Below are 14,172 nucleotides of genomic sequence, written 5' to 3' on the forward strand. Positions count from 1 at the left end.
CGGACTGCTGGTGGAACAGTCATATAAATGGACAAAATAAAACGATGTACATATTTCCATATTTCTCTCATATGAAATAATGTGACAAAGAAACGAATGAAAATGTTCAAATATCAGACAAAAACTCCTGTGTTACAAGTAATAAACATTTCTTAAGTACAAGTTTTGCTTAACAGAAAGGAAATTTACAGGTTATTAACAAGATTAGATTTTATTCGGGGTTCATGCGAAACAACAAACATAATAGAAATCTTTCTTTTGTACAGCAAAAAATCAAGTAACTTTTGATATGAAATGATATGATATGAAGTAAATTTTATAATAAAGCATTGATATGGCACTGATGTATTACTTATATGGATATAAAAGAACATTTGAGCCGTGCCATGAGAAAACCAACATAGTGGGTGTGCGACCAGCATGGATCCAGACCAGCCTGCGCATCCGCGCAGTCTGGTCAGGATCCATGCTGTTCGCTTTTAAAGCCTATTGGAATTGGAGAAACTGTTAGCGAACAGCATGGATCCTGACCAGACTGCGCGGATGCGCAGGCTGGTCTGGATCCATGCTGGTCGTAAAGCCACTATGTTGGTTTTCACATGCCACGGCTCATTTATGAAATATTGCTGACAGTTTTGATGTTTTACTGTATTGCGACTCCTGCATAACCATTAGATTTTGTATAAAGTTTCATTTTAGTAATCGTTGCAAACGAAAAATGGCGTGCATAATCTCTTTCTGGTCCTATACTACCATAACAAATTCTATCAAAATATCTGGCACACTTCTTTAAGTTAATGCAAGATCCAGATTCTGCGAACAAACATCAGACGAACGGGGGCAAATCCATTATCCCCCAGTTTTCAGCCATGTTTTCATCGATAACAGATGAATTGCAAACTATTTGCCATTGGGTTTAAATGAGCCGTGCCATGGGAAAACCAACATAGTGGGTGTGCGACCAGCATGGATCCAGACCAGCCTGCGCATCCGCGCAGTCTGGTCAGGATCCATGCTGTTCGCTAACAGTTTCTCCAATTCCAAAAAGGCTTTAAAAGCGAACAGCATGGATCCCGACCAGGGCTGCGCGGATGCGCAGGTGGTTTTGGATCCATGTGGTGCCACCAATATGTTGGTTTTTCCATGGCACGGCTCAAATATTTTTTCAAAATTTTGTTACACCTGAAAGAATCTTCTCTATTCCACTACCTTTATTAAATGACAAATTGTGTCTGTTACATCGTTATGATGAAATTTTTCTTTCTAATTGTGTAAATTATGTATTTCTTTACGAACTGCGGTTTCCATCCAAGGTGTTACAGATTTACACTACATATTCTTAGTACATAATTGAGCCGTGCCATGAGAAAAAACTAGTGGGTGTGCGACCAGCATGGATCCAGACCAGCCTGCGCATCCGCGCAGTCTGGTCGGATCCATGCTGTTCGCTTTTAAAGCCCATTGGAATTGGAGAAACTGTTAGCGAACAGCATGGATCCGACCAGACTGCGCGGATGCGCAGGTGGTCTGGATCCATGTGGTCGCAAAGCCACTATGTTGGTTTTCCCATGGCACGGCTCATATGGTGTACTGTAACATTCCCTTTGGTTACAGCGCATGAACTACGAACTATAATGGTTCCTGAACAACATGCATCTGGTGCAAATATAAGTTATGTAAGTTTATGAGAAATTCCATTTTGGATTAAAGAATAACTTCTTTTCATTGGTCGGGAAACCATTTTCTTTGTCGGAAATTGTTTTCGTTACTTGGCAAATCGTTTTCACTGGGCGGGAAATCTTTTTCATTGGGCGGGAAATTTTATTTTTCGTTCTATTTGTTTCTGAGCTACTGGTCTGATTATAGACTATCAAAGTATTAATCACGATCAAAGTAATAAAATGAGATGGTTGTAACTAAGCAAATACAATCTCTAGTAACTGATCAAAGAAGCAAGACAGTGTTTTTTTTTTGCATTTGAATTTAAAATAAACAACATCGTACCCCTGATCATTTTCACATCAACAGACAAAAAGACCATTAGGGCCAAAAATAGTTCAAACACGACATTTTAGTATATTCCATTATAGAAGTATTTGAAGGGACATTTTACTAGTAAAGATGCAAGCATGTTCGAAATTATGTTCAGGACAAACATAGTCTTGATTAAAATATTTTTGTAGATATATGAGCCCTGCCATGGGAAAACCAACATAGTGGGTGTGCGACCAGCATGGATCCAGGCCAGCCTGCGCTCCCCGCAGTCTGGTCAGGCTCCATGCTGTTCGTTTTAAAGCCTATTGGAATTGGAGAACTGGTTAGCGAACAGCATGGATCCTGACCAGACTGCGCGGATGCGCAGGCTGGTCTGGATCCATGCTGGTCGCACACCCACTATGTTGGTTTTCCCATGGCACGGCTCATATTAGAAACTAACAGTATACGGATTTCATTTGCAACAAAATGCATTTCTCGTGATTAATAGTATGTCTTTTATTTGTAATCATACAATTTCTAATAGGGGAGAAATTTAATTCGACTTGACCTGACAATGCTAAAATTATTTTTTGGCCTAACAGCTTCAACACATTTAAACACAGCTTGGCCAGCAAGTACAGATAAAACAATCACACATTTGGTACAAGCTTTCAAAGATCAGATGGATGGTCAGTTGAATGCTGTTGATGGAACAATACTCGGCGGAGCTCAATAGCCGTATCCGTACTTCTTATCTGAAAAGAAATGACATACTGTTAGAATTGTCAATAAATGTTTTGTTCATTTAATGGTACTTATTTTTACTCTGGACTAAATATTAGAACAATAGCGTCACGCGTGCGTTAAGCCTACATATTTTAGCATCTTGCTTGAAAGCTATTTTAGCAGTGTTAGATTCTTGACAAATACTATAGGAATTTAGCTGCTGTCGGGTCACTGATTTCTATTCTTGTTTAAGGTGTTCACATCTCTGAATTAATAGATGCTTAATCAGTAAATGTACAGCATAAAATATAAAACATCTTTAGTAGTTTTAAGACTTTAATTGCATGGAATGCATAACAATAAACATAAACTTACAATAGTGTGGATATTTTCTGTGTCTATATCCGAATCCACCATATCTTCGCCTATAACCTCCATAGAGTGATCCATAACCGCGTCCGCCATACATTGAACCATAACCCATCATTCCCCCATACATTGAACCATAACCCATCATTCCCCCATACATTGAACCATAACCCATCATTCCCCCATACATGGAACCGTATCCACCATACATAGACCCAGAGCCGATACCACCATAGCCAGATCCATAGCCAATTCCATACCCCTGGCCAATTCCTCCATATCCGCCGTATAATGAACCATATCCGTGACCACCGCTCATCGGACCATAGCCATAACTTCTATAGCCTATACCGCCAAATCCTGAACCATACCCCCTGTAGCCACCAAAACTTGAACCATATCCCCCGTAGCCGTAGTGTTTACCATGAGCAGCGACAGTGGCGATGCCAACTACAGCTAACAGTAAAACGCTGAGGTACTTCATATTTCACTTCTGTAAAGATAATATTTTAATGACATATTAAAACTTACTGACAGAAATGAAACTATTCTAGAAGAATGTGTAATTAATTAATTAGGTCTAAAGTAAATTGCCCCGAAAATTAAAGATTATGAAGATGAAAACAACACTTCTTACCCACGTGTAAACAAATGTACATTAATTATTGTGTGTGTTTTCACATATATTTTATATTATATTAATACCATGACCACATACAAGTTATATATCATTCTAAAGGTGCCCCAAGCTGACAGATGGGAATTTGTTGATACCTGTGCACATTGTTTTAGCATAAACATTTCAAAAACCGTTAAAATTATCTTGGTACTTTCATGAGAATTTGATTACACAATCAATATACAGAATGGATGAAATTTACAAGAAAAAACCCCAATCAAGATAGGGTTTAGTGATAGATCAGAAGTCCTAGAAATGTATTTCCTTCTTTGTACGTTAAGATATAAGCATTAAAACTGACTAAAACCCTAATACAGACATTAATTGTGCTAAACTTGTTATTAATGGGACATTCATTACAATATGACGATTTGTTGGGGTTTCAAAAACTCTCATTCAATGACTTTTAAAATAAGTTATATCAGAGATCGTCATTAAATGCATTTATTATTAGACAACTTACATTCAATTAGATTTTCGTTTAAGCGTCTTTTCATACATTTTATAGATTAGCAATTGCTAAATCTCACTGGACAAAATCAGTAAATATTTTTATATAAGACAGCAATTATATATGTATTAAGAATGGAAGACCCGTAAACCATGCTGAATGCTAAATACTTGATGCCAAATGCTAATTGCCAAAGGCTAATTTCAGGTTTCAACTGTAAAATGGTAATTGTAAAATCATAAAAAAAAACTAAATAATTGCGAAATGCAAAGCAATAACATGCAAAATGCGAATTGTTTTAAAAAATTGGATTTATAAGTAGATGAAAGTTAAAAGTAGCCATTGGCCTTTTTGTAACACAACTATGTTTCTTTATAAAGAAATTAATCATTTTATAATAAACAGTATCGGTCCAACATGCTTCTGCTTCCAACCAAACTGGTAGAACATTATATGAGCCCTGCCATGAGAAAACAAACATAGTGGCTTTGCGACCAGCATGGATCCAGACCAGCCTGCGCATCCGTGCAGTCTGGTCAGGATCCATGCTGTTCGCTGTCAAAGCCTATTGCAAATAGAGAAACCGTTAGCGAACAGCATGGATCCTGACCAGACTGCGCGGATGCGCAGGCTAGTCTGGTTCCATGCTGGTCGCAAAGCCACTATGTTGGTTTTCCCATGGTGCGGCTCATATGTTTTTAAATAATTGAAAGTTACAGTGTACATTTAGTTTAAGAGATACAGATCCTTAACTCCTATACATTAAATAACTTGGCTATAAGCATTTATCATTTTGGCATTTAACATTACGTATATACAATTGCATTTGTCATAAAGTGTTTTGCCTGAAATATCTGGCATTTAGCGTTATAACGTATCTGGCATCTGGCACGACGCATTTAGCCGTCTCGAAATAGATGCATATTACTACAACGCTTAACAACCAAAGGAGTAAATATATATTTTTTTAAAACGTATGAGATAAATAATAATAAGTAAAAGATTACCTTGTATGTGAGACGTGTCTGCCTTTGATGCCTAGGAAAGATGCTACTGTACAGTATAGACACTCTCTGGGTATATTTATACAACATCATTTACCACAGAAAGAGGAAATGCACAATGACAATCCATCTATCGTGGTAAACACAATCATTTTTATCTTTTTTGAGGTGACAATTCGGAAAATAATGATTACTGAATAAAAACAAAAAGCACGCCATTTGATATGACTTGAAGGTCTCACATCGTAACTTGTGATACTTACGTGAAAAATATGTAATCCACATGACTCCACCTATTCTAATTGTTATGAAATTAGGTTTGATTCCGATGTTTCAAGACAAACGTAGTGCCCAAGTCCCAAATACAACCCTCTCTTTATGTATCGTCAGCGTGTAGTTGATTTTTACTCTCGTTGTAACACGAGACGTACGTTTTACAAACATATCTCACTTTTCTTCGATTCATCGGGTTACGCACACGTAGAATGTATTTCTAAGTCTATTTCATAATACGTCACCGTATGAAAAAATGCAGCCATTTTTCTTTGCGATGTTAAAAACATAGCATTTATAAAAAATATATGCACAACAGCTTCACCACTAGATATGCCCATGAAAAATAAATTGTGTGAGATCTTCTCAAAGTAACGTACCGTAACGTTGACATCAACAGACGCTGGTTAAGTAAGATAATAAAAGTGCACGGTGCAGTACATGGTCCATTACGTTTATTAGCATGTATTGTCTTTATTCGATAACCATAATTGATGTTGGTTGTTGGATAAACAATTACTCGCGTGAAAGATCGCTTTGAGGTTACATGAAAATTGGCGTATGGATTAATTAATGTCATTACATTGCACTTTTAACTTGGTACGCCTTGTTTTCATCATTTCAAAACATTCATTTAGAATATTTGGAGAAAACAATATCACAAAATAATTATTCATTAGAGCCTTTTTTGTATAAAAAGGAGAGAAAACTTTTTTCACTCTTGAAAGTAGCTATAACAACGTTCTTTTTTTCGGGGTTTCCCCCTCATTTTAAAATAACGAAACACGAAATTTTAGAAACTGAAAATAGGGGAATTTATTGCCGAAAATGATTTTTCTGTGTTGCTAATGAATTTTTTAAATAAAAAGAAGACGAGATCTTTTTTTGTTACCACATGCTTCTTTTATTTCATGGATTAAGCATTTGATTTGTCATAGAACATAACGACTATATAATTTACAATCTGCCAAAGTATTAATAAAATGTAATCCAAATACGTCTATCTGTAGAAGAAAATGTGAATCATTTTTTTAACATAAGATCCAAAAACAATGTGTCCAAAACATTGAAAAACAGTATATGTCCCCGAATCACTAAAAATTAAAATAAAAAATGTAAACTTTAAACCGTTCGTACGGCATTGAAGTGAAATCCGTCTACAAAGCATGTTTGTCTTCTAACCATGTTGCAGCAGCATTCTGCATGTTAGTAAGTCAAAATTTCAGATAAAGTATCTCGGAACGTTCGACTTAGTAAATCGAAATTTCGAGTTAGATAATAATATGCACATGGCACTATTATTCTTCTGTCCTTTTGAGAAGATTGGGTTAGTATTTGTTTACAGTATGTGCCAACCAAAAATTTTTTAGGAACGATAAAGAATACCGAGGTTTTCCTTGATTCTGGCGCATTGGTTTAAACTCTTGTTTCAAAAAGATCAATCACTGTGTGAATCGAGGGCGTCTGGTGATAAAACCTCTATCACTGGGCCATCTGTCAGCTCACTGAATCGCGGCTGAATGGGAATCAAGTTTGTGAAGCAGATTTTGGAGACCAGTCTTTATACACAATTTTAAATTTGAGCCAGAGTAACGTTGTATTCCGAAGATGATGTCGACTATGGCATGTCAAACGTTGCTAAATTATATATATATATGTTTTTATTATTGTATGTTTGTTATTTGTTATTCAAAAGTCGTGTTTCATTATTCTAAAATTTGCCATTGTTATTGTATATGTTGTTATTTCTTATTGTATGTTCGATATTTTATGGTAAATGTCATTATTGATATTCTATATTTCGTTATTGTTATTGTATCTTTGATATTGTTATTATTCAATGTCTTGTCATTCATATCCAAAGTGTTACCATTGTTATTCTATATGTCGTTATTGTTAATGTATGTTCGATATTCCTATTATAAAAGACGTTATTGTTATTGTATATTCATTATTGCTTTTGTAAGCTTGATATTCTTATTGTATGTGCGATTTCCCGCGATATAAATAGCACAGCGACGCTATACAAATCAATCACATAACATAGAATAGAATGACACGTTTTGTAAATAGAATCGTAGAATATTGAACAACAATGATGACTTTTACCATAAGAATATCGAATACAATAAGAATAAGACTATACAATAACAATGGTAGTACTTAGAATATGAATGACACGACATTGAATAACAATATCAAAGATACAATAAGAATAACGAAATATAGAATAACAATAATGACTTTTAGAATATGAATGACAAGACATTGAATAACAATAACCAACATACAATAATAATAACATACATACGTAATTTAGCAACGTTTGACATGTCATAGTCGGCCTTATTAAATGGTGTTTTCTATTGGAATCAGTTGATTAGTAACGAAATATAGAATAACAATAATGACTTTTACCATAAGAATATCGAACATACAATAAGAATAACGACATATACAATAACAATGGTAAGAATATGAATGACACGACATTGAATAACAATATCAAAGATACAATAACAATAACGAAATATAGAATAACAATAATGACTTTTAGAATATGAATGACAAGACATTGAATAACAATAACAAACATACAATAATAATAACATACATATATAATTAAGCAACGTTTGACATGTCATAGTCGGCCTTATTAAATGGTGTTTTCTATTGGAATCAGTTGATTACTATACACTCGTGCCGCACTGAAATAGTATACCACAATCTGCTTAAGCGGCGTGCCGCCAGAAGAATAAGAAAGTTCACATATTCTGTTACTCTACTACATATATATGCGTGTACACTCGAGTGCAGAAGGATATTCCTCCAACCGATAAGCAAATTGTTTTATGACTTAAAATCAGATACTTTATGAGATACATTCGACACAAACTTGTATCCCACTTATGCATATTTTTGACAATTAAGAACCATAACTCAGGTCTGACTGAAAACATCTGCAACAAAATACCGGGTGTACATCTTCAGATGCTGAATAATATTCCTATGATATTTCATGGCCCTAGGTAAAATATTTTTTAGATATGTGCGACACAGTTTTATGTCTTTTTATGCATTTTTTGACTAAGTCAAGGGTCATAACTCTGATCTGGCTGAGTAATATCTCTTACAAAACTCAAGGTGCACAATTTCACATGCTGAATAATATTCCTGAAATGTTTCATAATGCTGGGTCAAATGTTTTCTGAGATACATGCGACACAAACTTAGGCCTTTTCTCTGCATATTTTGACTAAGTCAAGAGCCATAACTCTTGTCTGGCTGTGTGAATCCGAAGCACAACTTCCCCTGTGAGATTAATGACTCTGTGTCAAATATTTTTTGAGACATGAACGACACAAATTCGGACGGACGGATAATGCCATAAAAAGTTAGGGGCACAAAGCTGCCACAATTACACCATTCACAGCAAAAAAAAAGTTGATTTCAAAAAATACTCTTCTATTGGACAGACAGTCAGTTTTCACAATTCTGACTATTTAAATGGTCACAACATAGACTGTATCGAGATCTAAAACACAAGTATAGTTAAGAAAAAATATTCTAGGTATTAAGCTACAAATTCGCAATTTTGATTGATTCAAGGGCCATAACTCTGGGCACATGGGGTCTTCCTCCACCATCAACAGCTGGAAAGTCGCCATATGACCTATAATTTTGTCGACGTGACGTAAAACCCAACAAAACAAACACAAATTCTTAGACCATGTAAAAAAAGTTCATGAGACCAAGATGTACTATTTTGAAGTTAACCAAACAATTACATCAACATGTTGCCAAGTCACGCAAACATATAATTGTATTCATTTATTTCATAAAATATGCATGACCTGACAGTTAAAAAAATAGCGCACATAAAAACTTCACTCAATTCTTTTTCAACGTCGGTAAACATTGAAGATTTCGTGCGATAACAAAACAAGAAACAAAAAGGTGGATGTAGATTGGTCATTATAACAGTAGCTAGATCTGGGATTTTGCAAAGTCGGATCACTCACGGTGCTTGCGTGCCTAGCGGCAAAATCCACTCGAGCCGAATACAGCATCCTAGATCGAGCTACTATTATAATAACCCTATTTTATACCGAACTGCTCAACTGCCAAGTTTTCCTAACGGGTTACCTTTCGGATTAGGTTATTCGCAGATGACTGGCTCTAACACAGTACTATACTGTTATCAGGCGACAAAATAATATACAGGAACTTGAGCCTCTCCACGGGGAATGCGCTTCATTGCTATGAAGTGTTACATTCTAAGCACCCGAAACAAGTTTTCTCGTATTTTTTATTTCAACTTAGCAACACTTTCCTCCACTCGAGCCGAATACAGCATCCTAGATCGAGCTACTATTATAATAACCCTATTTTATACCGAACTGGTCAACTGCCAAGTTTTCCTAACGGGTTACCTTTCGGATTAGGTTATTCGCAGATGACTGGCTCTAACACAGTACTATACTGTCATCAGGCGACAAAATAATATACAGGAACTTGAGCCTCTCCACGGGGAATGCGCTTCAATGCTATGAAGTGTTACATTCTAAGCACCCGAAACAAGTTTTCTCGTATTTTTTATTTCAACTTAGCAACACTTTCCTCCAGCAAGTACCCTGCAGCCAATATCTCGTTGTCACCATTACAGGAGATCTCTATTGAGACACGCATATTTCAAATATCTGCAGGAAAGATAATTCTTCTTTGTTATCTTCTGAAATGCCCATTTGAACGCAGAAAACTCGCTAACATAACACTCGAACGCTTGACCTCGGGGTTGGAATCCCTAATCTGGGACCCGTAAGTCTCCAAAGACTTACATACCATTGAACAAATCCAACTGGTAGCATGTTTCGTTTAGAAACATTACAAGTCCCAGGACGAGTCTGTGTCAACAGCATGTTGCGTGAGTTTAACAGGTTAAACTTCTTTTTCAAGTTTGTGGAGGATATAGTGCCACCAGTGGACACCTGTGGCTTCTTAGTCAGTCAAAAGCCTAAACGCAGAGTCAAACAATTAAATATACTTACTTTTAAACTACAAACAGATCGCAAGCCACTCTAAATGTTTCCTAGTGCAAAGTGCTAGCACCGAATAATTTGAGAACTGTTAAGTGGGACCAACTGGAAGAAAGCACCATCGGTGCCCAGACAGTCGGGGCTCCAGAGCTGTTAACAAAGCGCGAACACACATCCGTACTTCTTTTTCAGTATTGGGATCTGCTACGTTACCCACAGATATAGATTATCTGTCTTTGCGTGCGGACCAAGACACAAAATATTTATGCGAAATCATGAACGAAATACGATTCGTTGTCGTCGGGTTTTCACCCCGAAACACGAAGGCACGTTGAAGTGTAAATGTGCAGTACAATAAAATGATTCAAAAATGAAACATACTGCTGCAATATTAGCGTCGCACTGTCTGCAGAAAAGTGAACCTAAACAAAACATAACCAAGAAATACTAATTTTCTAACTTAAGAAGCACCATTATTCTGACAAAGTGCAAGGGAGAAACATGGTTCCTGGCATAATAATTACACTGATAAAAATAAACAAGTGTATAATATTTTAAATCTATAATTCTTACAATATTTGTGAAAAGTGGACCTAAGCAAATAATGTTTTCAAGAAATTGCATTTTTTAAGTATATAAGTATTGCTAAAACTGGCTTATAACAATTCATATCAGTGTGTGTGTGTTCGGGTTTAACGTCTTTTCCAACAATTTTTCAGTCATATAAACGACGGTGTCTACTTGTAGCAGTGAGCACAATGCCCAACCTTATAGTGCTGCCTCACTGGAATATCACGCCGTAGACACGTGGCATGATACCCACCCAGTCACATTATACTGACACCGGGCTGACCGGTCCTAGCACTATCCCCTTAATGCTGAGCGCCAAGCAAGGAAGCTGCTAGTACCATTTTTTACGTCTTTGGTATGACGCGGCCGGGGATGGAACCCACGACCTCCCGCACTCGAAGCGGGCGCTCTACCACTAGGTTACCGAGGCGGTTAATTCATATCAGAGTTATGGTACTTGACCTATATACTCACCAAATAATGATAAACAAGTTTGCACAGTTTCAAAGCTATTGCTCTTGTAAAACAACTAATGACTATAAACAAAAAATTTAATAAAGAAATTCCATTTTTTTTTTACAAAAACGACCATAGTTCTGACAATGTAAGTTATGCTTTATGGCTTACATACTCATCTAGTGATAATAAAGAAGAATGCAAAGTTTCAACGCCTTTGCTATTAAAGAATTAAAGGAACGTGAACTTAAACAAAATTTTAACCAAGAAATTCCATTTTTCTAAATGCACAAAGGCCCACATTTCTGACAAAATGCAAGTGAGAGTTATGGTTCTTGTCTACTCACTCATCTAATGATTATAAATAAGTGTAAAAAGTTTCAAAGCTACAGCTCTTACAGTTTTTATATAGAAAATGCGGGCATAAACAAAAACATCAACCATTTCCATCAAAGGGATTTTATGGAACGCCGGGACTGTCTGATGTGAATAGCTATAGTTTCATTATGTTAAAATACAGTGTTAACTTGTTTATAACTGTGTTATTTTGTCAGGTTGCTGTGCTGTCTTGTCTATTGACCATATTATCTTGTCAAGGAGACATGTCATTATGTTAACATACAGTATTAACTTGTTTAAATCTATGTTATTTTGTCCGTTTGCTATACTGTCTTGTCTAGATGTGTTTTGTCCATTTGCTATACTGTCTTGTCTACTCACCATAATATCTTGTCAAACAGATATTTCATTATGTTAACATACAGTATTAACTTGTTTAAATCTATGTTATTGTGTCCGTTTGCTATACTGTCTTGTCTAGTTGTGTTTTGTCTCCATTTGCTATACTGTCTTGTCTACTGACCATATCATCTTGTCAAACAGACATGCCATTATGTTTACATACAGTAATAACTTGTTTAAAGCTGTGTTATTTTGTCCGTTTGCTGTACTGTCTTGTCTACTCACCATATTATCTTGTCAAACAGACATTTCATTATGTTAACATACAGTATTAACTTGTTTATATCTGTGTTATTTTGCCCGGTTGCTATACTGTCTTGTCTAATTGTGTTTTGTCTCCATTTGCTATACTGTCTTGTCTACTGACCATATCATCTTCTCAAACAGACATGCCATTATGTTTACATACAGTATTAACTTATTTAAAGCTGTGTTAGTTTGTCCGTTTGCAATACTGTCTTGTTTACTCACCATATTATCTTGTCAAACAGATATTTCATTATGTTAACATACAGTATTAACTTGTTTATATCTGTGTTATTTTGTCCGTTTGCTATACTGTCTTGTCTAGTTGTGTTTTGTCTCCATTTGCTATACTGGCTTGTCTACTGGCCATATTATCTTGTCAAACAGACATGTCATTATGTTTACATGTAATATTAACTTGCTAAAAGTTGTGTTATTTTGTCCACTTGCTATACTGTCTTGTCTACTGGCCATATTATCTTGTCAAACGGACATGTCATTATGTTTACATACAGTATTAACTTGTTTAAAGCTGTGTTATTTTGTCTGTTTGCTATACTGTCTTGTCTACTCACCATATTATCTTGTCAAACAGACATGTCATTATATTAACATACAGTATTAACTTGTTTAAATCTATGTTATTGTGTCCGTTTGCTATATTGTCTTGTCTAGTTGTGTTTTGTCTCCATTTGCTATACTGTCTTGTCTACTGACCATATCATCTTGTCAAACAGACATGCCATTATGTTTACATACAGTATAAACTTGTTTAAAGCTGTGTTATTTTGTCCGTTTGCTGTACTGTCTTGTCTACTCACCATATTATCTTGTCAAACAGACATTTCATTATGTTAACATACAGGATTAACTTGTTTAAATCTGTGTTATTTTGCCCGGTTGCTATACTGTCTTGTCTAATTGTGTTTTGTCTCCATTTGCTATACTGTCTTGTCTACTGACCATATCATCTTCTCAAACAGACATGCCATTATGATTACATACAGTATTAACTTATTTAAGGCTGTGTTATTTTGTCCGTTTGCAATACTGTCTTGTCTACTCACCATATTATCTTGTCAAACAGACATTTCATTATGTTAACATACAGTATTAACTTGTTTAAATCTGTGTTATTTTGCCCGGTTGCTATACTGTCTTGTCTAATTGTGTTTTGTCTCCATTTGCTATACTGTCTTGTCTACTGACCATATCATCTTCTCAAACAGACATGCCATTATGATTACATACAGTATTAACTTATTTAAGGCTGTGTTATTTTGTCCGTTTGCAATACTGTCTTGTCTACTCACCATATTATCTTGTCAAACAGATATTTCATTATGTTAACATACAGTATTAACTTGTTTATATCTGTGTTATTTTGTCCGTTTGTTATACTGTCTTGTCTAGTTGTATTTTGTCCATTTGCAATACTGGCTTGTCTACTGGCCATATTATCTTGTCAAACAGACATGTCATTATGTTTACATGCAGTATTAACTTGTTACAAGTTGTGTTATTTTGTCCACTTGCTAAACTGTCTTGTCTACTGGCCATATTATCTTGTCAAACGGACATGTCATTATGTTTACATACAGTATTAACTTGTTTAAAGCTGTGTTATTTTGTCTGTTTGCTATA

The 14,172-nt window shown here is 35.5% G+C and overlaps 1 protein-coding gene across 1 annotated transcript; it reads right to left on the bottom strand.

The window, feature by feature from the left end:
* Positions 1-2,468: 2,468 nt before the first annotated feature.
* Positions 2,469-5,366, bottom strand: LOC123524975 (keratin-associated protein 6-2-like). Its single transcript, XM_045303629.2, has 3 exons — positions 5,210-5,366; positions 3,079-3,565; positions 2,469-2,732 (listed from the first exon to the last, which is right to left on the bottom strand). Exons 2-3 carry the CDS (start codon positions 3,554-3,556, stop codon positions 2,707-2,709), a joined length of 504 nt encoding a protein of 167 aa, XP_045159564.2. The 5' UTR covers positions 3,557-3,565; positions 5,210-5,366; the 3' UTR covers positions 2,469-2,706.
* Between the last annotated feature and the right edge of the window lie 8,806 nt (positions 5,367-14,172).

The sequence above is a fragment of the Mercenaria mercenaria genome, chromosome 3, assembly GCF_021730395.1.
Source record: "Mercenaria mercenaria strain notata chromosome 3, MADL_Memer_1, whole genome shotgun sequence".
NCBI lineage: Eukaryota > Metazoa > Mollusca > Bivalvia > Venerida > Veneridae > Mercenaria > Mercenaria mercenaria.

Coding starts and splice junctions, on each gene's coding strand:
- LOC123524975 (XM_045303629.2), bottom strand. CDS start 3,556: ATGAAGTACCTCAGCGTTTTACTGTTAGCTGTAGTTGGCATCGCCACT. Junction 2,733..3,078: donor CAGAAAATATCCACACTATT/GTAAGTTTATGT, acceptor ATTTCTTTTCAG/ATAAGAAGTACGGATACGGC.